The sequence below is a fragment of the Aureobasidium pullulans genome (genome assembly GCF_000721785.1).
Source record: "Aureobasidium pullulans EXF-150 unplaced genomic scaffold scaffold_5, whole genome shotgun sequence".
Taxonomy (NCBI): Eukaryota; Fungi; Ascomycota; class Dothideomycetes; order Dothideales; family Saccotheciaceae; genus Aureobasidium; species Aureobasidium pullulans.
In genome coordinates, this window is record NW_021941025.1 from 477,031 (window position 1) to 497,734 (window position 20,704).

A 20,704-nucleotide genomic window follows, 5' to 3' on the forward strand; every position below is an offset into this window, starting at 1 on the left:
GACTCTAAAGCAAGAAATCCTATAGTTGAAGATACAAACCGCATGAATCAGTAGCAGTTTTGGTAGCCGCACGTCACGTATGTCGTAAATGCCTATCCGAGGGCACGAATAGACTCCAAAGGATCTGCGCGGAGAATGGAAGGGCCGGATAAACCTGCAGCTCGCTTGTACCGGCCGTGACGTCCACGCCATCTGATTGGAGAGGCACGACCACGACTCCAAGAGGATCCTACATCGCTAAGGTATAGTCGTGGATAGCGTGATTCAACTGCGGCCCATCACGAGGGTCATGGCTTCCTATATCATGTCTGCAAGGCCCTGCGGCTCTGATCTCAACTTTCCACATTCTCTGGTTTCTTGACATACTATCACCATGGCGTTGGCGGAAGTGCTTCAGGGTCTCGGTTCCTCTCAGACGTTGCTAACCGTCTTGTCTCTGACGCTGGGCATCATCACCGCTTATCTATTCGTCAATCGGTCTTCCTCTGGCAAACTACCACCACCAGTCAAGGGCAATTGGCCCATAATTGGCCCTACGAGTTTCTGGACGAGACGATGGGATTTCTTCCAGGAGGCAGCAAGGCACTCGATTAATGGCCATTTCTCATTTCACGTTGGACAACACAAGGTTGTTGGAGTCACTGGAGATGAAGGCAGAAAAGTGTTCTTGGAGAGCAAACAATTAGATGCCACGGCTGGGTGAGTCAGAAATTAGTCTTTGGTGAACTGTCCAAATGTACTAAACATGAGGTCTGTTGTAGATATGCTGCACTATTTGCTGGCTCGCCGACTGTATCGAAGGTGCATGACACAGATCAAGGAGAGATGGACGATCACTTGTTCTTCAGACGTCTTTTGGGAATGACCAGGAAAGAGAATTTCGTGAAAGGTATGGCTGCAAACGGAGGATCTCATAAAACAGAGACTCACAAAAGCCCAGGTCTTCAGTTCTTGATATCCGATACGACGACACGTTTAGACGAACTCGCGAAAGACCCCAAAGGCTTGACGGACCCGTTCGAGAGCATATATGGTATTGTCTACCAACTCACCATGCGAACGGTCGCATGCAATGATATCGCCAACGACCGTGTTCTTTTGGACCAAACACTGGAAATGTTCGAGCAGATTGAAGCTGCAAATTCTGCAGAATTGATCATCTTCCCTTGGTTCCCATTATTTCCTGGAAAGCTGAGACGACTGTGGTACGGCGGCAAGCTCTACATGATCTTCAAGAACATTATCGATGGACGGGCCAAGACCGGACATCGAGAGGAAGATCCTCTCCAGTACCTCATTGACCAAGGCGACAACACTAAGGAGATCTTGACGTTCGTGCTCGGAGCGCTCTATGCGGGTCAGCTCAATTCTGGTATCAATGCTGCTTGGGTCATCATCTATCTGGCGAACGACGATTACTGGCGCGGTGTCGTTTGGGAGGAGGTCAAAGCAGTCGCTGAGAAGTACGACCGCGACACGTCGAAAACATTCGCAGAACGTCTTGCAAACGTGCCTCTAGAAGCGTGGGAGCATGAATTGCCTACCATTGACTTGTGCCTACGAGACAGTATCCGCTTGAATGCTTCTGGCTCCATGTTCCGCAAGAATGACAGCACCAAGTCTGTCAAAATAGCGGACTTCGAAGTACCAGCAGGAGGCTACGTAGCATATCCCATTGCGGACGTTCATCTCGATCCCGAGGTATACCCCAACCCTCACCAATGGGATCCATCACGATACCTACCAGGAAAGGAAGAGGACCAAAAGAAGAAACATGCATTCATCGGCTGGGGCGCAGGAAGACATCCATGCCTCGGCATGCGCTTTGCGAAACTCGAGCAAAACATCATTCTTGCCTTCTTCCTAGCGTACTTTGACTTTGAGTTGGCGGACAAGAATGGCAACACCGGCGTCAAAGTGCCGCAGAGCGATTCCAACAACCACGCTGCCGTTAAGCCAAAGGAGCGTGTTTACGTCAAGTACAGATCGAGGGTATAATGGAGGAAGAGGCAAATGTTGGTTCGTCGCAGTGCGATACTTGTAACAAAACGTCAAACCCTGTGGCTTGAACTCGATGCATCCCTATACTGAAATGCCGAAAGCCGTGTCACCGTGAAACTCTTGCGTGGATAAGGCCCCTGCCAATTAACAAGCGGGGTTTGTATATTAGTAGGGGCAGTGCAGGTGAACGCCAGGGGAACCGCCCGTTGGAAGGAGTACGGGAAGATGGGAAATCGATTGCATCGGAGCCTCGATTGAAAACAAAAACGTCATGGTAGAAAAGCAGTTGCCATGAGATCTCCTTGTGTTGGTATTTGACACGAAACGATCGACGTGTCTAGGGGATAAAAATGGCAAGATGCACAAGGGGTGACCAGGAGCAGGCCATTGCCTTTGCGATTGTATGGGGATCGCCACCATTCCCCATACAATGGTTCCGACATCCAGGCTTGGCCAGTCGCTTGACTGTTGCATAAGGGGTTTGCATTATGCCAGGCCGGTAGAGATTCCGGAAGAACGGTGTGCGCAATCATATCGATAATTTTACTGCGTCTCTTGGAAAACGATATAAGGAGAGATCCCGCCCGCGCTGTGCCGCGAATGTCCAGAGGCGCCCAGGGCCGCAGTGGCTGCCACGTATTGGCAATAACCACGGCCTCGTCATGGCAAGATTGCGATTTGATGCATTAAACAGCGTGGTCGATTCATGCGGGACCGTGTCATGTGCACCTGTCAAAGAATGTGAGCGAAGTAAGGGGTGTCGCAATGACAAGAGACTTTGTCGCGGTTACTGTTGCTGTGGAGGAGGCATCGTTGTGTTAGCAGACGTTTCATTCGTTGCAATCATATCCCACACAACAAGAAAAGAATGCAGGATGACACGCATTTTTGTGCTTTGTGTGATGGTGCTCCTGCTCCTCTTTCTGCCGCTGGCCGGCCGTTGTGAGCTAAGCTTTGAGGCTTGCCGCGAAACCAAAAGTTGAGACCTGTTGTGACCTCGTCTCTCGCGGTGTCAACAACCACTGGCTCGACTGTTTGACAAGGCTCATTTCCGACATGCAGATCGATATCCCAAGAATACACGATGATCCACGCTGTCTTGGGGCCCTGATTTGCAGAAGGCGAAAGCAGGTCGCAGAGCACAATCTGCGCTCCGACACGAGGGCCGCGGCGGACGGCTAGTGACAGCGATGCGAGGTGACAATGACAGTGAAAGCAGCGGACAATCGATAGGACCCGGACTCACACAAGGCAAGGCAATAACACGGTTCTTAACGCAGATGCCGCAGGGTGCATCGGGGGTACTGCAAGATGAAACGCTCTAAATTGTGGCGGCGCGTGTTGGAGCACCGTGCCCCTTTTAGAAACAGCTTCATTTCCTTAAACACCCTTCCCCCTCTGGCTCCCCTGCACGCCTTGGTCACCTCACTTTCGTCTGTTGTTTCTGTTGCTGCTTCAATTTACCGTCACTCTTTTCACCTGGCCTCCCTTCGGTCAAAAAACATTCATTATCTACCTGCATCCGCTGCAGCCCAATTCTTGGCACCACCTTCACTCGTTATCCAGACTCTCTCCCACATTCCTTAGTCGCAGCAGCAAAACAACTCGAGTCGTCCGTGGCTTGCGTAATTCCCATCCTCCTTCACCTGACAATTGACCGGCCTTGCAGTCAGTCTTGTCAAGCTTGATCAACCCTACAACTTCCAATCGATAAAAACATCTTTCGCCAATATGGTGAACAACAAGGCTTCCGCGCTGTCTCTGGCAGTCAGCGCCCTCACCCTCGCTGGCAGTGCCGATGCTTTCTGGCGTCTTCCTTGCCGTGGCCGTACTGGTGTCGGCCGTCTTGACCCCATCATGGACCCCGGCGAGGTCTCTGACCACGTTCACGTTATCCACGGTGGTAACAGTATGTTTTTGATATTGATATCATGACTTGCCACATACTAATACACTCCCAGAGTTCGGTATCGACAACACTCCTCAAGATCTTGCCAGCTCTGACTGCACCTCATGTGCCGTTACTCAGGACAAGTCTGCCTACTGGACTCCTCCGATCTACTTCCTCCACTCCAACGGCACTGCCGAGATGGTTGAGCAGGTCGGCGGCATGCTCGCATACTACCTTCTCTACACTGACTCTGCCAACCCCAACGGCAAGATCACTGCCTTCCCTGAGGGCTTCCAGATGATCTCTGGCGACAAGCGTCAACGCAGCTTCCCGTATCCCATTCCTGACAACGACAAGTCGAGCTGGACTGCCGACCAGAAGACCCAGAGCGCTCTCTCCCAGAAGGCTCTTGGTTTCAACTGCTTGAACTACGCCGCCACCCCCGAGGCGTCTCTTTACCGTCACTTCTTGCCCGACAAGGACTACCTCGATGCCAACTGCCTTGACGGTATCCGTCTCGAGCTCATGTTCCCTTCGTGCTGGAACGGTAAGGATGTCGACTCTGACGACCACAAGTCGCACGTCGCCTTCCCCGACCTTGTCATGAGCGGTGCCTGCCCCGAGGGCTTCGGCACCAAGCTCCCCTCGCTCTTCTTTGAGACCATCTTCAACACCTACGCCTTCAAGGGCATGGACGGTCAATTCGTTCTCTCCAACGGTGATCCCACCGGTTACGGATACCACGGTGACTTCCAGATGGGTTGGGACAGCGTCGACTTCCTCCAGTCTGCCGTTGACACCTGCACCAACGCCTCTGGTGAGATCGAGGACTGCGCGCTCTTCAACATCCAATCCGAGGCCGACCAGGGTCAGTGCACCTTCGCCGAAGTTGATGCCATCAAGGACGACAACCCTCTTGGTCCTCGTGAGGACGGTCTCCCCATTGCTGTTCCTATCCAGTCTGGTCCTTCTTACGCCACCAACTATCCCGTCGTCCTTGCCGGTGACGAGACTCAGGCTGCTGCCACTTCCACCAAGGCTTCGTCGAAGGCAACCACCTCGGCTGCTTCCGCCTCGGCTGTTGTCCCCACTTTGAGCTACACTCCTGGCACTTCTTCCGTCACTGACAAGTACGGTGGTGGTATCCTCCTCGCCGAGACCGCCTCTTCATACGTCCAGAGCCCCACCGCTGTCGTCTCCGTCTCTGCCTCCACCGTCACTGCCGCTGCCTCGCTCGCCGATGCTGAGACTGACGCTGCCGGCAACATCATCGCCACCTCTTGGTACACCTCTGGCAACCAGGTCATGGAGATGATGATCGAGGAGGTCGACGTCACCGTCACCGCCACTGCCGTCGAGACCGCCAACGCACACGCCCGCCGCCACGTTGGCAAGGAGCACCGCCGTGTTCGCGGTCACCCTCGTCGCTAAGCATCTCTTTTGTTGTATTATCAATGATTGGGTACTAGCAGGCCTGTTGTTTTGGACGTAGCAAAAACTCTTTTTTATACCTTTTGATGACCACCCCCCCAACCAACCAACCTTTTTGTGTTTTTATTACTTATGGAGAGTTCTGCGACAAGTTATTCCCCTTTTTGTTGTTGCTTGTTGGCTTTTACACTTCTTCTTATTCACCCACCTCTTTTGATTCGTTGTTTGTTCTTCATTTTTCTGTCTTGTTCGATATACAAATGCTGCAGTTTTTATCAGGCCAAGTTTATGATCACACGATCGCGCGCGAACCAATTAAAGAACTCTAACTATCATTGCGGGCGGGTTCCTGCAGTTTTGTATAAAAGAATCGTTTTTACCATTACTCTTGATCTTCTCTCTCTCTTGCGTCTTGTCGTTCTCTGATGTGATATTATTATTGCTTTTAAGATCGACGCTGGCTTGATTGTAGATCCATACGCTTGTGTCCTATGTTGAGTGGATTTCTATCCTTCTTCAGGTGATCGTTCTTTCTTATGTCTCTCTCTGCGGCGTTGGTCGTTCTTTCTTTGAGTCTCGCTTCGTTGATTGTTCTTGCTTTACTTGAGTAGCGACCCTTGTCTTCTTTCGTAGGTCGCTCTTTCCCCTTCGAGTATCGACCACTTGATGGAGACATTGAATCGACCTATATCTAACATTGATCTGCGGTCTTGACGAAATATTCAGTCTGGTGATGACTTCTGGATATCGAAAATAGGCTACGTTTCGTAGTAGGCAGCCAAGTGTTCGAGAGCGCACCTTTGACTTTTCCAGAAGCCTCATGCAGTTCTCCAACTCCTGCTCTGTGGCAAAATCACAGGCGGTGCGTTAACAGTTTACTTCTCACCCTGCGGTGTCTCGATTCAGATCCTCTGTACTTGGCGATGACGTCTAAATCGCTAGTTGGATTATCTTGCATTCACAAGACATCGCGACCTTGACTACTCACTGAATCCGAAACTCCTGTTCATAAAACATGGTTGAAGAATACGTGAGAGAGCAGAGGGCATGGCTCGGACAATTGTACCCGAAGCATGGAGACGTTTTACCGCCTACAGAGCGGAATCTTGATCCTCAATCTCCCCAATGGCACATTGTCCAGACATTCCAAGATCTGCTTGAATCTGGGATTGGAGGAGAAGAGGCAGCTCAGCGTCTAGCCGACGTGATATTGCCATCGAAAGACACCGAAACCCTTTACGACAACCTCTGGGGTTGCTTCTTTAACGCCGTCGAATCGTTCTCGGATTTCCAGACTCTTACAACTCTATCAGATCTTCTGGCCAGTCTAGCTAGTCCCCCGAATGCTGTCAATGACGAAGTGATAGAGCAAGAAACCATCCGACCAGATCACTCAATCGTTGCCACTTCACCCGGCCACAACCAACATCCATGGCACGATCTTTCTCTACTATCCATAAACATCACCGAGCGGATGCAAGGACCAGAAACCTATCTCTGCTACAACGAGCCCCCCAAACTCGCCGCAAGGAAGTGGAAAAACATGAACGCCTTTCTCGCAATCCTCATCCGCGACCACGCCACAATTTCCCCGACTCTCTTTGGCGGTCGAATTTGGCATGCTTTTGATACTTTGGCGATGGCTCTCGAACACCCGCCTAAGTCTCGGTTGGGTAGGAATATGATTTTGCATCTTCCTGCTGCTTGTGCGTGGATATGCTTGGCTAGAGATACCGTCTGGGAAGCTGTGGAAGTGGGGCAAGAGGGTAGATATTGGACAGCGAGTGCAGGGCAACTTTGGCCAGATCGAGATGGAACGAATGTAGTTGATGAGAGGAGGTGGGCATTTTGGAAGTGGAGGTTAGAAGATGTTAGGGAGGATTCAAGAATCGATAGTGAATTGGCGGATATGCTGTTACAAGCATCGAAATTGATGTAATATTCGTTTGCTTGCCGTGGAAGACAAAAGGAGAAAGGCGCATGAAATTCCAACTTACTCGAAGCTAGAATACAGATGTAGAGAACTGGCAAGATGGGAAGGAGCGGTGAAGTAGACGGAAAAATGATACTTCGCACTCAAGGTAGGAGCGAACAGCGTTTCGAGGAAGTAAGGAACGATCGAGTCGACAAAAGAAGAAAGAACGACTGACCTCAAGAATGGATGATCTATGAAGCAAAATATTAAGGACAAGAGAAAATGCGAAAGGCAAGAGAAACTTCATGTTTGATAGATATACTTCTTAGCCAGAAATCATACACGGCAGCTGTAGGTATGCCAGAGGGATCTTTTGCCATACACGTTACTTATGTCTGAGTTTGTTTGGCCGAGTGTCAACGTTTTTTTATCTCTGCACTTTCACCATAAAGTCCCTGGTCCACCGTCTCATTCATCCCTTACACTATATCCCCCATCACCAGTGATGATAGGAAACGGCTGCGCCACAAGATCCAAAAGTGCATGCGCAGTACGATAAAGCGCACTATCACCGCTAGGGATAGCGAATAGATGCCCATCTCCTACTGGCAACTGTCGAGGAAGCGTAGATATCCGTAACCGCTCTGCTTGTATTACAGCGATATGTGGTTGCAAGCGAGAATAAAGGACTTTGGCAGCATGATCTTTGCTCGCGCAGAGTTGCAGACATTTCAACGATTCCCAGGCTGGTTTGAATGTCGTTTTGTTTTGGATGTGGGGGCTGGAACGGAGGAGTTGTTGGCTGAGTGTGAATAGCAACATCGTGCTTGATGTGTAGCTTATTGATCTATCTTGGGGATTAGAATGTTGTATCTTTGTGGAATGGCGATTATTCGAAGGACTTACGTGCAGAACCACCGTTTCATGATGATGTCCTGCTGTGGTCTGAGTAGACTTAACATACGAGCGGATTGTTCTGCGGCCGAGAATCCTGCATTGAGACCTCTGACTGCTTCCACAGATGAGAGATCTGCTGTGCTGAAGTTTTTCGTAATCCATTCCCGCGCGAGATATTGTGGAAGCAACATCAGACCGCTAAGGTATGTTAAATGGGTGAACAATGTTCTACTCCGGTCTTCAGTGGCGAGCAAGTCGTTGTCCAACAGAGAGTGGAGGCACATGGACTCAGGCAAGTCCCTACACCATCCTTGTAGTTGATAGCGAGCTTCTGCAAAGATTTGTGGCTGGAAATTCTTGGTATTGTGTAAAGTGCTGCGAACGTCAGCCTTGATAGTTGTGATCTTGGCCATTTCTAGTTGTATTGCATCACGCCAGTGCATATCAGTTGTGAACTGGAAGTCCCGGAGCTGGATTAACGATCAGTAAGGATATAAATGATGTGAAAAGGTTACACACCATCTGGTGACAAGCAAGCCAGTTGATCTCCACGAATAGGTCCGTCGTACTAAAGATCCATCTATCGAAAATTAGCTATGTCCTGATGATGTGAGACCAGGGCATATTACCCTTTCAATATGATCAATGTGGTCCAGAGTCTTCTTCGAACCAACCATTCAGGTGTAGTAGCAGAAGTAGGATCTTGACTAGGTTTTGAAATGCACTTCTCCGACAGCGTCAGCCCCAAATCTAGCTCTTTGTCAACCAAATCCCTAGTTCAGAGCACGAGATTGCTAGAAAATATTTACTGATGTGATTTAGTGCCATTGTGGTCTTCGTCGTGATGTCACAATAAGCAAGCATCAATGCCACTTTGGCCGCTTCCAGAGTATTTTCTTTAGCCAACGAGTTTAGAAAGTCTTGAGCAAAGTTGTAAAAGCTCTCAGTCGTCTGAATGGAAGCCGTACTCAAGACACACAGACTACCTACAGCCGCTATGCTGCATAGCTGCGTAAGAGCGCTGCTAGGTTGTACAGGTTGTACAAGTTGATCCGAGCTAAACACGATATTTAGCAAGTGTCTGACTTGCTCCGACGTATAAGCGTGAAATAGCACATCGACTGAGTCGAGGTAACCAGCCACAGCGGTATCGAAGACATGCCTTGGGGGAAGTATGCTACAACAACCGTGCGAAGTGTCGTCGACAAGCGGATGCCGTTCTCCAGTATCAGATCCCAAGCAGACACATCTATCTCCATCTTGATCCGGGACTATCAAAGAATCTGGCGGCGAGTCAGGCATTTGCATAGGCGTGATGCCCATAGGCTCAATACCATCAACGTCCCCTGCCTTGAGACGCCGCAACAACAAGTCCACCTGCTCAGGCGTGCCATCGCGGATTTTATGAACCACATCCTGTAGAAACTTGTGCTTGGTTTCAAGAACATCCAGTCTGTGTCGTATAGATTTATGTCGCGAGACACCTGGCTCAACGTCGTAGATGCATTTTCGAGTTTGCTGGTTGCACGCGCCACAACAAGGTCGGACTCCGTCACAGCGAGATTTCCGTTTTCTGCATGCGTTGCAAGCGGCAACCTTGCTCATGAGTCGTCGCTTCTTTCCTCCTTCCAGTCGGTGGTCGTCTTGTTCGGAAAGGTCCGGAACAGGGTTGGCAATGCTTGGGAGTGAGGAACGTAGCTTCCTCGACATTCTGGAATCTGGATACAGTAAAAAAGCACGAGGACCCGTGATTTCAAAAAAGCGTCGTTTGGCTTAGCAACCTGTTGATTCCGATAGATACTCAATGGGCATTCCAGAGTAAACCTCGATGACTTAAAGGTCTAGCCTTTCACGGGACAAACTCCGTTGATACCTTGTTGATATTATCGGTGACTACTCCGGCTCCGAATCCGAGTCCACCGTATCACACAACATCGCGGATGAGCCCTACTTGAATACGACTTAAACACGGTCGCGACCGTTCTATTGCTTAAATCAACCTTTCACGATCTTCAATTCCTGCCGCATCGCTATAGCTCAGTGCTTCGAAGAGCACCTTCAGCCGTCTTTTGCCGTTCATACATACCTTTATGGTTTCTTTGACATTCTCTGCATTGGTGTGGGCTCCAATATCTCTGGCTGTTGAATCTCGTTATCGACCGATGACCCGCATCGTGGGGCAAGTGCCGTAATTTTCGTGATGGTTGAGATGATAATAACGCCAAATCGCCTGGCCAGCGGCAAAGGCATGTTATCTCAAGCTTACAAATGATTATTCATCAAGGTAGCACCTAACATGGAAGCTAGCCACGAGAATTTGTTGTGTACACTCCTTATGTGGACCAAGACATCTGTACGGACTTCCCGAGTCTTCGAACGCGCTATAGCATTCCAGGCATAGGCCACCCACCAAGATAGGATGTCGTACTCGATTTGTGCGAGAACTCCAAGACGAAGGCAAGAAGGTATCGCTCTTCTCCAGAGTTTGATTGAGGCAGTTCTTTGCTCTGTTGCCTGGATTGAAGCCTTTGTCAAGGATATCAATGTTGCAATAAGAAGTCAACAAGGCAAGACAGGAGAATCCGGATCGCCTCGATTCGAGTGTTCATAAAGTCTTGCCCTTTCTTGATAGGATGTGTGGCGAATCACTGTTGCGGACCTGTTGTCAAGAGTGAGTTCTAGGAAGAAACATATGGAGTCCAGATCGGTCATAGTGAGGGTGATTGAGGCAATTGTCGTTGATTGGTGCCTATAAAATTGAGTCAGCAAGTTCACCTTGGAGCTCTCCTTGCTACTCGCATTTCCTTCCAGTCTTTCAAGCCAGTTATTTTGTGCACATACCAAGACTCTTTGTCAAATCTTACAAACAAGAACAAACAAGTTCGCTGCAACCTCGACCAAACATCTCCAACAATCACCAACCATCAACCACCAAAAACCACCACAACCTCAACCGCAATCCCGAGTGAGAAAGTCGGAAAGCATAGTCAAAATGTCCCAGGCGAGCGTAAGCCAGTTTCGGCTGATCGATCTACCCAAAAGACTTCGCCTAAAGATCTATACAGAATACGTCAAGAGCCGCAACGAAGAAAAGAGCCGATCCAGGATTTTTATGCCGACTTGCCCGCTTTTGCTAGTGTCAAAACAAGTCCGAGAAGAAAGTTCACCGGTGTTGATGCGCACATTGACGCTGCATCTCGACGGCTGGCTTCAGCACCCAAAACATTCATGGTCGGTGGACTTTCGCCCAGCTACACCCGAGCCATGGACCCATAAGACCTACCACCCGGGACTACTACAAAAAGACCCTCGTGACACACACCTCAGAAACGAGTGGAAGATTTTCAGCGACTCGAACCTGGCAAAGAATCAGCTTCATCACATCAGATCACTCAACTTGCATGTCGGGTTCTCTCGCAGTCATGCTGGTCTCGAATTCCACGTCGATTTTCAAGCAGAAGGACCACCAAAGATACTTACATTCACGGAGGTCAGGGCCCACTTCAACAAGACTATTCGACGGGATGTTGAATCACGACTCGTTTCGTGGCAGAACGGCAGCGAGACGGTCTGCTGTTCGGTGGATTGGATTGAGGCGTTCGCTGAGGATATGAAGAGCATGCGGGCAGATATCCAGAGTCGTTACAAGAGTCCGTTCGTCCAGGACTATCCTCGTGCGACTCGCGGCGCGCCACATCATCATGGCGGACGAACAGTTGGAAATTGTTTCTAGAAGAAGTGAGGAAGAGGACGCATATGCTATGAAGAGCCCCAAATGGTGCTCGGGAAATGCTCAAGGTCAATGCCAGGCGTTGTGGGAGGTTAGAGAAGTTCACAATCAAAGCGTTGGCGACATAAGCGTGCCAAAGATCAGCCGGTTTTCCATGAAAGAAGTGAAAATACAGCCGTAGAACGGTCAGATCCACCACGAGTTGTCAGTTGCTGCAGCGGAGCTGTATCATGAGTAGTTATCTTGTGACTGCTACGCCAAGCATTCAAGGATCTTGAAAGCAGATGAGTAAGTTTGAGTGCGACTCACCACACGTACAGGTAAAACCCTCTCCCAGTTCCCAAGTCATCATTGAACAACGTCCCTCAGTGCAACAAATTCTGAGAGTCAACGGCCAACAAGAGCATCGACTCATATTAGCCTCTGCATCATGGCGTCGATAATCGACATCGAGAGCGCAACCGACGACTTCAACATCTCACCTCGCGATGCTGTTAGAAGAGAAGCTCTCCGATACTTCTCCAGTAACCCCGGCATGGACACCGCAGCACCTAATGTTGGACTGCACAACAGCGCATGTACGTGCCTGTCAGCGCGTGATATATCTGTTCAAGATCTCGCAAGACTTTCCTTGGGACTGCTAGACCGTAACACTTCTATCAAGTTGGCGCAAAAGTACATCGAAGCCATGGGAATCTCCCCCATCTGTGATTACAGTGAGTTTGACTGCACTTTCTCGCCTAACAAGGATCTTTGGAAGCTCGCAATACAGACAGGAGCAAGTCAGATAATCCTGAATGCTCGAATATTCCCTTCGGTCAACCTTGCAGGTAATCGCCGGCACACCAAACCAAGGAGATTCCTAGAGCAAAGTCTACTTGCGGCCGGCATCCTTCCTGGTGACAAGTTCGATAGAAAAATGGGCCTCGCAAAATCAGTGATGGAGAAGGAGACCACGGTCTTCCGCGACGTTGAAGCGGCGAGGAAGCAAATTCTCATCGGAAATTCTCAGGCTGATACAAGAGGGCACCCGGAGTTGCTGCTAGCAAGCTGCGGCATGGACCAAGAGCTCGGATACGACAAACGTGAGATATGCGGCAAGCTTGTCTACTGGAGTGACATCAACAATGATGCATACACCGCTCTGAAGATCATCAAGATTGCGCCTTTCGAGCTGTTTGAGAAGTTTGGTCCTTACGACTGGGAGAACTGTGTCGTCACTGGCGGACCGACATGTCGACACGCCGCGGAGGAATGTCTTTCTCTGATCCGCAAGATACTTCCTAACGAGACGGCCTTGCACAGAAAGACTACCAGATACATCGTGTGTCATGTCTTGCGACTTGCCGGGACCATCGACGCGAAGCTGGAGCTGACAAAAGGAGTAGCCGAGAAGATTGCTTCTGCAAAAGACTCGATGGAGATCCAGCACATCAAGAACAAAGAATATACCATCTAGAACTGTCAGAGATAAGCCGAGAGCAAGCAAACATTTCGAGAAAGTAACATGTCCAAGACGCTGGCGGGTGTTCGCGCGCCACCTTCATCTTATGATCACCTCATCGGCCCGGGTTCATCCTCACTGCTCAGAGGAGTCGCATCTTGTCTCTGTATAATAAGCAGAAAATTCAAGAGTACGATTCCATCAATTGATGTTCGGAGAGTGGCGCTAGAAGTAGATGAGTCAGTTTGAGCGAGAATCATCGCTTACAAGGATGTTAGCGGTCCTTCGTTCTCCGTTCTTCCTCTTCCGATGAAATCTTTCCGTATTCCGTTCGTAAGAGACCAGATTCTGGATCGTCTCGAAGATCACAAAGCGAACAGGACTACCAGCTTCCACGATGGCATCAACGATGGATATCGAAAGCCTGGCTGACGACTGTATCATATCACCACGCGATGCTGTTAGAAGAGAAGCTCTGAAGTACTTCTCTAGCAACCCTGGACGAGATAGCCTCGCAAACAATATCGGTCTCCACCATCAAGCGCGCAAAGTGCTATCCACTGAACCGATGACTGTCGAGGAGTTGTCTAGAGTCTGTTTAGGCATATTTTGTCGCAATACTCTCAACGATATGGCGCAAGCATACCTCGAGGCAATGGGATACAAGCCCATTTGCGACTTCTCGGAGTACCACAGTCCCCTAGCGATCGGCAGAGAGCTACTAGATCTTGGGGAAAAAGCAGGACTGACTCATGTCGTCCATAAAGCAGACCTGTTCGTGTGCATTAGACGAGAAGGCTTTCGACCTTACAACAAGCCGCTAGACTTCTTGGATTGCAGCATCCTCGCTGCTGGCATTCTTCCTGGGGATGATCTTGACAAAAAGCTGGCCATGGCAAAGTCGATCAAAAACGAGGAAACGGTGCTTTACAACAGAGTCTCGGCAGCAAGATCGCACCTTCGAGATAGCTGTCCAGCAGCATACGTCTGTGACCATCCTAATCTGCTTCCGCTATGTTGCGATATGAGCCGAGAATTTGAATACGAGAAACGAGAGATCTGCGGCAAGTTATACTACTACTCTGACGCCAACAAGAGAGCATATGACATTCTCGAAGCCATTGGAGTCCAGCCCTTCTACCTGTTTGAGGCATTCGGTAGTTATGAGTGGAGTTTACATAACAGAGCGAAGGATTTGTCGGACCGCGGCCTCTCTCTGCTCGAAGGCATCTGTCCCAGTGAGACTGCTTTGGACAGAAAGGTGCAAAGATACGTTGTCTGTCATTTCTTGTTCCTAAATGCGGGCCCGGTAAAGGGGTTGTCTTTCTTGAAGGAAGCCGTCGAGAGAATGCAATGATGCTGAGAGCGGGGAAGGCCTGTCAGTGTGACAAGAACAGATAGCCCAAGTAGAGATCTTCGATCAGTACAATGGAAGTCAGAAGTCGAACAGTTCTTGTACTGGATTGATCCTGGTCAAGACTCAAGCGTTGTCGTGACAAGCGTCAACAGGAATCAAATAGAACGGAGCAAATTTGAGAGTGACTCACTAATCATATAACATCACCCATTCATTCCATTCTCTCTTCCCAACTTCTTATTTTCTTCCTGCATCAGCGAAGAACTTCCACAACACATCAAAGATGACCCAAGCATCTACTTGCAACGAACCGAGCGCCAACCCGGCCACATCAAGGAATTTCAAGATCTCGGCACGCGACGCCGTTAGGAGGGAGGCTCTTAGGTACTTTTCCAGCAATCCAGGACCAGATTGTGTAGGCCCCAACACCTCTTTGCACAGCCGCGCTAGGAGATGTCTGTCCAGAGAAGAAGTGTCGCTTGAAGAATTGGCAAACCTTTCTTCGGCTCTGCTGTACCGTAACGCAGTCACTGAACTAGCACAAAAATACTTGGACGTCATGGCTATTGCTCCTGTGTGCGATTTCCACGAATTTGATCATCAGTTTCTCGGCGACAAGAAGCTCAAGGCTTTGGCGAGCCAAACAGACGCATACCGCATGATGCGCGAGGCCGACCTATTCTTTCAGGACACAGCCATTGGTCAGCCTCACAACGAGCCTCAAATGTTTGTCTTACATAGCCTCTTGGCCGCTGGTTTTCTGCCTGGGCAAGGATTTGAGGAAAAGCTTGAGATGGCAAAATCGATATCAGGAAGGGAATCGACATTATTCCTATTTCTCAAAGAACGGACCTTGAAGCTCAGAGATTCTGACGAGACTGAAGGAGATTGTCTGAACCTTTTGAGGCAAAACTGCAACATGGACCAGGAATTCGAGTTCGAAAAAAGAGTGGTTCGCGCAAAGGTCGACGTACAAACTTATCGCAACGACTGTAATGAGTATGCGTACGATGTGTTGGAAGCCATGGAACTTGAGCCAATGTGGCTGTTTGAAAGATTTGGTACTTACGAATGGGCATTGCTTGTCACCACTGGAGGAAGGTCACGTCAGGCTCAGGCAGACAAACTCCTATCTGTGGCCCAAGAGATACTGCCGCCAGATTCAGCCTTGCATCGAAAGATCAACAAATACATTGTCGTTCATGCTATGGAGCTGGACGTGGAAGCCTTCAAGAACAAGCTTGTACTGATAAAGGCGCACGCCGAGGAGAGGTTTGCGACCGCAAGAAAGCTGGAAATTATCGATTGCATCAAAGGACAAGACTAGAAGCTCTAGACGAGTATTTGTGGACACCTTGTGATGCGCTGTAGCCTGTCGCGGAGCGAAAATAACATTCGCGGCAGAACCTCACCGCCTAGCCCCACCAATTCATCACTTTTGCTTCCCCATCCAGGCCACTTGACTACGTGTTCTTTGCCGATGTCATTCGTTTTCTTTAAGAAGGTCTTGCTCCAATACTAGCGCTCTTGTGATGAAGGACATGCTATATCGATAAAGAATGCCCCAGTGCCGTGCTCGTGGAACACCAGAGCGTGCCGTTTGATACCTTCATTAATTCGTCGAACCACACAACGCGGACTTGCATTCGAGTTTCTTTGTTCACACGACCATGAGCTGAATCTCACTTGAAGATGGGTCTATATGACACAGATGCAGTCGAAACTAATCAAAGATATGACGCTGTTGTGTCGGCGACTTGACAAGGAAATCTGTTCTTCACGGGTTGCCGTTCTGGAACCATCCTCAATGAGAAAAAGGGGAATTTGATTGTTCATTACCTTGTGTTTGTACCGGTAGTAAAGGGACCAGAAAACCTCGACAGCTTCTAGAAACCAGCAGCATGTTCCAATCATCCCGAAGACCTGCTGCTACATGTGTTCATCAAAGACAGAGGCAACGCAATCATGTAGGCTTCCCAACGCATCGTCCTACTATTTAAGTGGCCGGTCCTGTGCTCTTAACCTGTACTTTCAACCATCTTCCCGACAACCTTTTCTATGGCTCCAAAGATCCATCTACTTGCTCTGTGTGGTACGGATATCAAGCTGTCGAGACCTGACGCCGACGGCTGGTTCATATCAGACTTTTACCTCTTCCATCACCTTTTTGCCAACACAAAAGACTTTGAGGACAAATGGTTGACATCATGTGCTCCCCATGATCTCCTACAACGACACGAAGTATTTCTCCATGGAAATCCGTGGCAGGATAGACGGGTTGTGCTTAGCAAAGACCATCCACTCCCAACAAACATCACAGTGGTCGAACACTCATCGCTCAAGAAAGCCTTTCTGAGCGAAGTTGAGAAGACGTTTGCCATTGTCCACCAGAATAAGGCAAAAGTGATGCTTGTGTTCGTTGGTCACGGTGTTGACAGTGGAGCATTTGTCATTGGCGACGAAGAAAACGTGAAAGCCAAGATCGAACCTGAGGAGGTGGAGAAGATCCTTGCGAAGTTCCCTGGCTTGACTGTCAATGTCCTGCTCACGTCATGCTACTCAGGGGCATGGTGCTCGCCGGCAATGACCGTGCTTGCAGCTGCTGGCGCACAAACAAAGTCAATCTCGTGGGGCGAGAAAGTAGGCAGTATCTCTGAGAGAAGGTGCGGTGGCATCTACGCCTCTGCTGTCACTGAGCAGCTCCTCAAGGAAGAGGATGTTGTCGAAAAGGCGAAGGACAAGTCTTTCTTGGATCTTGTAAGAGGAATCAAAATCAAACTTGCCTGGCTCGATCGATTCCACGATGAACACGGAATCACCTTTTCTGCTCAAGAGAACCAGATCCTGGAGCCATGGAGAAAACTGATCAATCTACCCTTGAGTGAGTTCACGTCTCGCTTTCATGCCCTGCCGATACATCCTGCGCCGGATCCACCCAAGTACGAATTATCCGACCGTAGCTATCATTCGGAGGATTACTTGGAGGAGCTTGATGCTTTCGTCAGCCATGTAAACTTAAGCAGAGACCATGTTGTCTCTCTCCGTGGCGGTGCATCAGGACATGCTGGCCAATTGAGCCCCTCGTCCATTACAGATGATGACTTCTTTTCACACATGGCAAGTCCGTACAGGATCTTGACTGCGTCAGCAAGGATCCGTGCAGGCCCTTCGATGTCTGCTGTACGCAGGCAAGTCCGAAGTGCGGCGAAAGAATATCTTACCTCGGGACCTGGACCTGACAATCTGAGTCCCAACACCAGTCTGCACACTGCAGTTCGAAAGGTCCTCAGCGAGAAAACTATGGAGGACGACGAGTTGGAAGCGGTGTTCGACAAGCTTCTCTATCGACTAGAGCTCAATCAAAAAGCAGAGAATCTTCTCAAGGCTCTAAAAATCGACCCAGTCTGCAGTTTTGACGATTTCGATGACAATAACATTGGTCAAGGGCTTGAGTCGTTTAAGTCTGAGCAGAAGCAAGAAAGACAAGAGTAAAGGAAAAGGGAAGGCGGAGAACTAGGCTGGTGACCAGTCTGGATTCACTGTCTTCGCTTTTTCTTTCTCCAATGCGCCGGACATCCACTCTCCATTTTCCTTTCCGCTTTTGACCTTCATCAGCGCATGTCTCACTTTTTTGCTCATCCAGCACTTTTCATCGTAACCTTCAAGACATCTTCTGTGTCACTCACGGCTTGTGCCTCATGCACCACTTACGCCTTGGCCTGCCCTGGAATATGCTCATCCATCTTCCATTTTGACGCGACCTTATCACATCAATCAAAGCTCAAGCCTCATCGTCCTTTACGCCTTGATCCGCCTCAACATCCTTAGTATCAGACTTGAGACAGGTTCAGGACCTCTCTCTCATCACTTAAGGCTCGTGCCTCAGCACACATCATGCCTTGCTCTAAGCCCAGGAAATTGGCTTCAGCAACACGCAGTCTTTACAGTCATTACAGTTGAAGAATAGAAAACACTTCCCTCTCTCTAATACCTTTCCATACTAGTAATCATGTTCCACTTATCGTAAAACTTCCCTTTTTCCGTTTCAAGTTTACTCTACAGTTTTGGTCATAGGGCATCATCCATGGAAGTTACTCTGTTGGCTCAAACTGACATTTTTGCGCAGGAAGTAGAAGACAAAGCTAAAAGGAAATCGATTCAAAGTTCGGTTTGAGCGTTGTTCGTTCTTAGTGCTGTTATTTCCAGCACCCTCGAACTCACACTGATCTGATGTCTCAAACTAGAAACCAGCGAGTTTAACGTGATCGTGGATATGAGGATCGACGTTTTTCTCGAGAAAGCGTGTCTAGATACAATCTCTCATTTCCACAGTGACACATGACCTCCCGAATACAAGAGCATCTTCTGCACTCGAACAGCAGTTGAAATAACGAGTTGGTTCTTGATAGCCTCGACACAAATTTGTCGATAGCTTGAAAGCTGAGAACACAGTGTTTGACGACTACTGTCGATGTCTTATCAGTGGCACTGTGGCAGGACCACGTTAGAAAAGGCTATGGGGGAAGAAAGAGTCGTTGAAGAGCACAGAAGGCACCACTTGGCTAAAAGTCCGTGATACTTGAGAGGAAGGCGCTGTGCAGAAATCATCACGCAGGATGAGCATAGAAGAAAATCGATAGATAGAAAATCAATAGAACATGTCATTCAGAAGCCATCAGCATGTGTGACGCCATCATTAAGGTCTTGTAGTTCGCCATCTTGCCTCTAGAGACATCCTTGATCTGCCCATTCTCTAGAATTTGTGCTTTGACATGGCCATGCTAACCACATCTTTTTCTGCCGTCTTCTCGTTTCGAGTTTACCGCTGGATTTCCACGTTCCAGTCACCATGACTCTTCAACATCCAGTCCTTGAGCCCTCAAACCACCACACGTCTTCTTATGCAACCCATTCCTTAAGCTCCACTGTAGTTCTGGTCTACATTGAAGTAGCACAATGCGGTAAGGTCAGAAGCAAAAGGTTGAAATCCGTTCTTATGTCCACCTGATACATGATTCCCATAAGCCACTACCGCCCGTCTCGAATAGGGGATTGGGGTGCAGTGATGTGGGACTTACAGTAAGGTTGTTTGTTCTGAGTATCAAAGTCATAACCATTGTATTGGAAACTGACAGAACATCCAGCTTGACCGGCAGGACTTGAGAAAAAAAAAGTCACCATCAGCAAAGATCAATGCAACTTTGGGTGCGGTGAAACACTCACGGATTCCAGCAACCGGTCACATTGGTCGGGGAGCTGAGACCGCCGCCTTCGAATAGGCAGTTGCTGCAAGTTGAACTCTCGTCTGTACAAGCGGTAGCCGGGATCGCATCGCCATCTCCACCGTCGGGGAAGAATTTGAGCGAGGATGTAAAGTAGCTCGTGCCACTCTGAGCGACGACGTCAGGCACTGTAATTCCACTGCAGGAGAGAGCGAATTGAGCGGTGCCGCTCTGATCAGAAGGAACGGCCGTGGCGAAGGAAGCTACAGAGGCCAAAGCGAGGAGAGAGAAAGAGAGCATTACTGCGAAAGAATTTGGTGTTTCTTTTTCTTCAGATGAAAGACTTTTGGGTTGTAAAGAGAACGCAAGAGAAGTGCTGCTGTACTTGTGAGATGGCTGGTCTGTGGCTTTTTTATATCTCTTCCTGATTCTACGACCATCACTCCACACGTTAAAGTCTTGCATCGATCGATCCGCTGTGCCTGACTAACGACTCTGGCGCGAAGGAAGCACTAAAGGGAGGTGGATAGACGACCGGATATCACTAGGGCATAACAGTACAGGGTGTAGTTGCATCCGACGGTCAGTGTGTGAGCTTCGAACACTGCTTGTATCGACCTTGGTAACTGTTGTCATTGGCCAAATGACCTTGTGATGCAGGAAAGTGGACTCCCACGCTAACCATCGGATGTGAAGGCACCTTGTATGCTTTTCTACCTGCTTCAATTGTTGATCATTGTGTCACGTATAAGTAGATCATTGCCCCGCCATTCATGCTAGACAGTGCGAAGGATGTAGTATGGAGCATGGAGCACG

At 49.1% G+C, this 20,704-nt stretch overlaps 10 protein-coding genes across 10 annotated transcripts; 7 read left to right on the forward strand and 3 right to left on the reverse strand.

Annotated features, from left to right (window-relative positions):
• Positions 1 to 373: 373 nt before the first annotated feature.
• M438DRAFT_269780 (cytochrome P450 6A1) lies at positions 374 to 1,998 on the forward strand (the record flags this gene model as incomplete). The annotated part of the gene is made up of 3 exons (XM_029900343.1): positions 374 to 699; positions 762 to 889; positions 941 to 1,998. 3 exons carry the CDS (start codon positions 374 to 376, stop codon positions 1,996 to 1,998), a joined length of 1,512 nt encoding a protein of 503 aa, XP_029762606.1.
• A 1,464-nt stretch (positions 1,999 to 3,462) lies between these two features.
• Positions 3,463 to 5,397, forward strand: M438DRAFT_292899 (uncharacterized protein). Its single transcript, XM_029901799.1, has 2 exons — positions 3,463 to 3,910; positions 3,963 to 5,397. The coding sequence occupies exons 1-2, from the start codon at positions 3,733 to 3,735 to the stop codon at positions 5,321 to 5,323; spliced, it is 1,539 nt and encodes a 512-aa protein (XP_029762607.1). The 5' UTR covers positions 3,463 to 3,732; the 3' UTR covers positions 5,324 to 5,397.
• Positions 5,398 to 6,219: 822 nt separating this feature from the next.
• Positions 6,220 to 7,326, forward strand: M438DRAFT_343873 (uncharacterized protein). The gene has a single exon (XM_029905085.1). It carries the CDS (start codon positions 6,339 to 6,341, stop codon positions 7,260 to 7,262), a length of 924 nt encoding a protein of 307 aa, XP_029762608.1. The 5' UTR covers positions 6,220 to 6,338; the 3' UTR covers positions 7,263 to 7,326.
• Positions 7,327 to 7,706: 380 nt separating this feature from the next.
• On the reverse strand, positions 7,707 to 9,845 carry M438DRAFT_404040 (uncharacterized protein; the record flags this gene model as incomplete). Its single annotated transcript, XM_029909699.1, has 4 exons — positions 7,707 to 8,040; positions 8,145 to 8,605; positions 8,655 to 8,715; positions 9,115 to 9,845. 4 exons carry the CDS (start codon positions 9,843 to 9,845, stop codon positions 7,707 to 7,709), a joined length of 1,587 nt encoding a protein of 528 aa, XP_029762609.1.
• Positions 9,846 to 11,127: 1,282 nt separating this feature from the next.
• Positions 11,128 to 11,868, forward strand: M438DRAFT_353553 (uncharacterized protein; the record flags this gene model as incomplete). The annotated part of the gene is made up of 1 exon (XM_029906878.1): positions 11,128 to 11,868. One exon carries the CDS (start codon positions 11,128 to 11,130, stop codon positions 11,866 to 11,868), a length of 741 nt encoding a protein of 246 aa, XP_029762610.1.
• Positions 11,869 to 12,295: 427 nt separating this feature from the next.
• Positions 12,296 to 13,324, forward strand: M438DRAFT_333325 (uncharacterized protein; the record flags this gene model as incomplete). Its single annotated transcript, XM_029903595.1, has 1 exon — positions 12,296 to 13,324. One exon carries the CDS (start codon positions 12,296 to 12,298, stop codon positions 13,322 to 13,324), a length of 1,029 nt encoding a protein of 342 aa, XP_029762611.1.
• A 382-nt stretch (positions 13,325 to 13,706) lies between these two features.
• On the forward strand, positions 13,707 to 14,666 carry M438DRAFT_353555 (uncharacterized protein; the record flags this gene model as incomplete). Its single annotated transcript, XM_029906879.1, has 1 exon — positions 13,707 to 14,666. The coding sequence occupies one exon, from the start codon at positions 13,707 to 13,709 to the stop codon at positions 14,664 to 14,666; it is 960 nt and encodes a 319-aa protein (XP_029762612.1).
• Positions 14,667 to 14,750: 84 nt separating this feature from the next.
• Positions 14,751 to 15,345, reverse strand: M438DRAFT_175909 (uncharacterized protein). Its single transcript, XM_029899159.1, has 2 exons — positions 14,857 to 15,345; positions 14,751 to 14,788 (listed from the first exon to the last, which is right to left on the reverse strand). Exon 1 carries the CDS (start codon positions 15,225 to 15,227, stop codon positions 14,904 to 14,906), a length of 324 nt encoding a protein of 107 aa, XP_029762613.1. The 5' UTR covers positions 15,228 to 15,345; the 3' UTR covers positions 14,751 to 14,788; positions 14,857 to 14,903.
• Positions 15,346 to 16,715: 1,370 nt separating this feature from the next.
• Positions 16,716 to 18,161, forward strand: M438DRAFT_404043 (uncharacterized protein; the record flags this gene model as incomplete). Its single annotated transcript, XM_029909700.1, has 1 exon — positions 16,716 to 18,161. The coding sequence occupies exon 1, from the start codon at positions 16,725 to 16,727 to the stop codon at positions 18,156 to 18,158; it is 1,434 nt and encodes a 477-aa protein (XP_029762614.1). The 5' UTR covers positions 16,716 to 16,724.
• Positions 18,162 to 19,329: 1,168 nt separating this feature from the next.
• M438DRAFT_404044 (uncharacterized protein) lies at positions 19,330 to 20,262 on the reverse strand. The gene is made up of 3 exons (XM_029909701.1): positions 19,890 to 20,262; positions 19,745 to 19,824; positions 19,330 to 19,670 (listed from the first exon to the last, which is right to left on the reverse strand). The coding sequence occupies exons 1-3, from the start codon at positions 20,186 to 20,188 to the stop codon at positions 19,582 to 19,584; spliced, it is 468 nt and encodes a 155-aa protein (XP_029762615.1). The 5' UTR covers positions 20,189 to 20,262; the 3' UTR covers positions 19,330 to 19,581.
• Between the last annotated feature and the right edge of the window lie 442 nt (positions 20,263 to 20,704).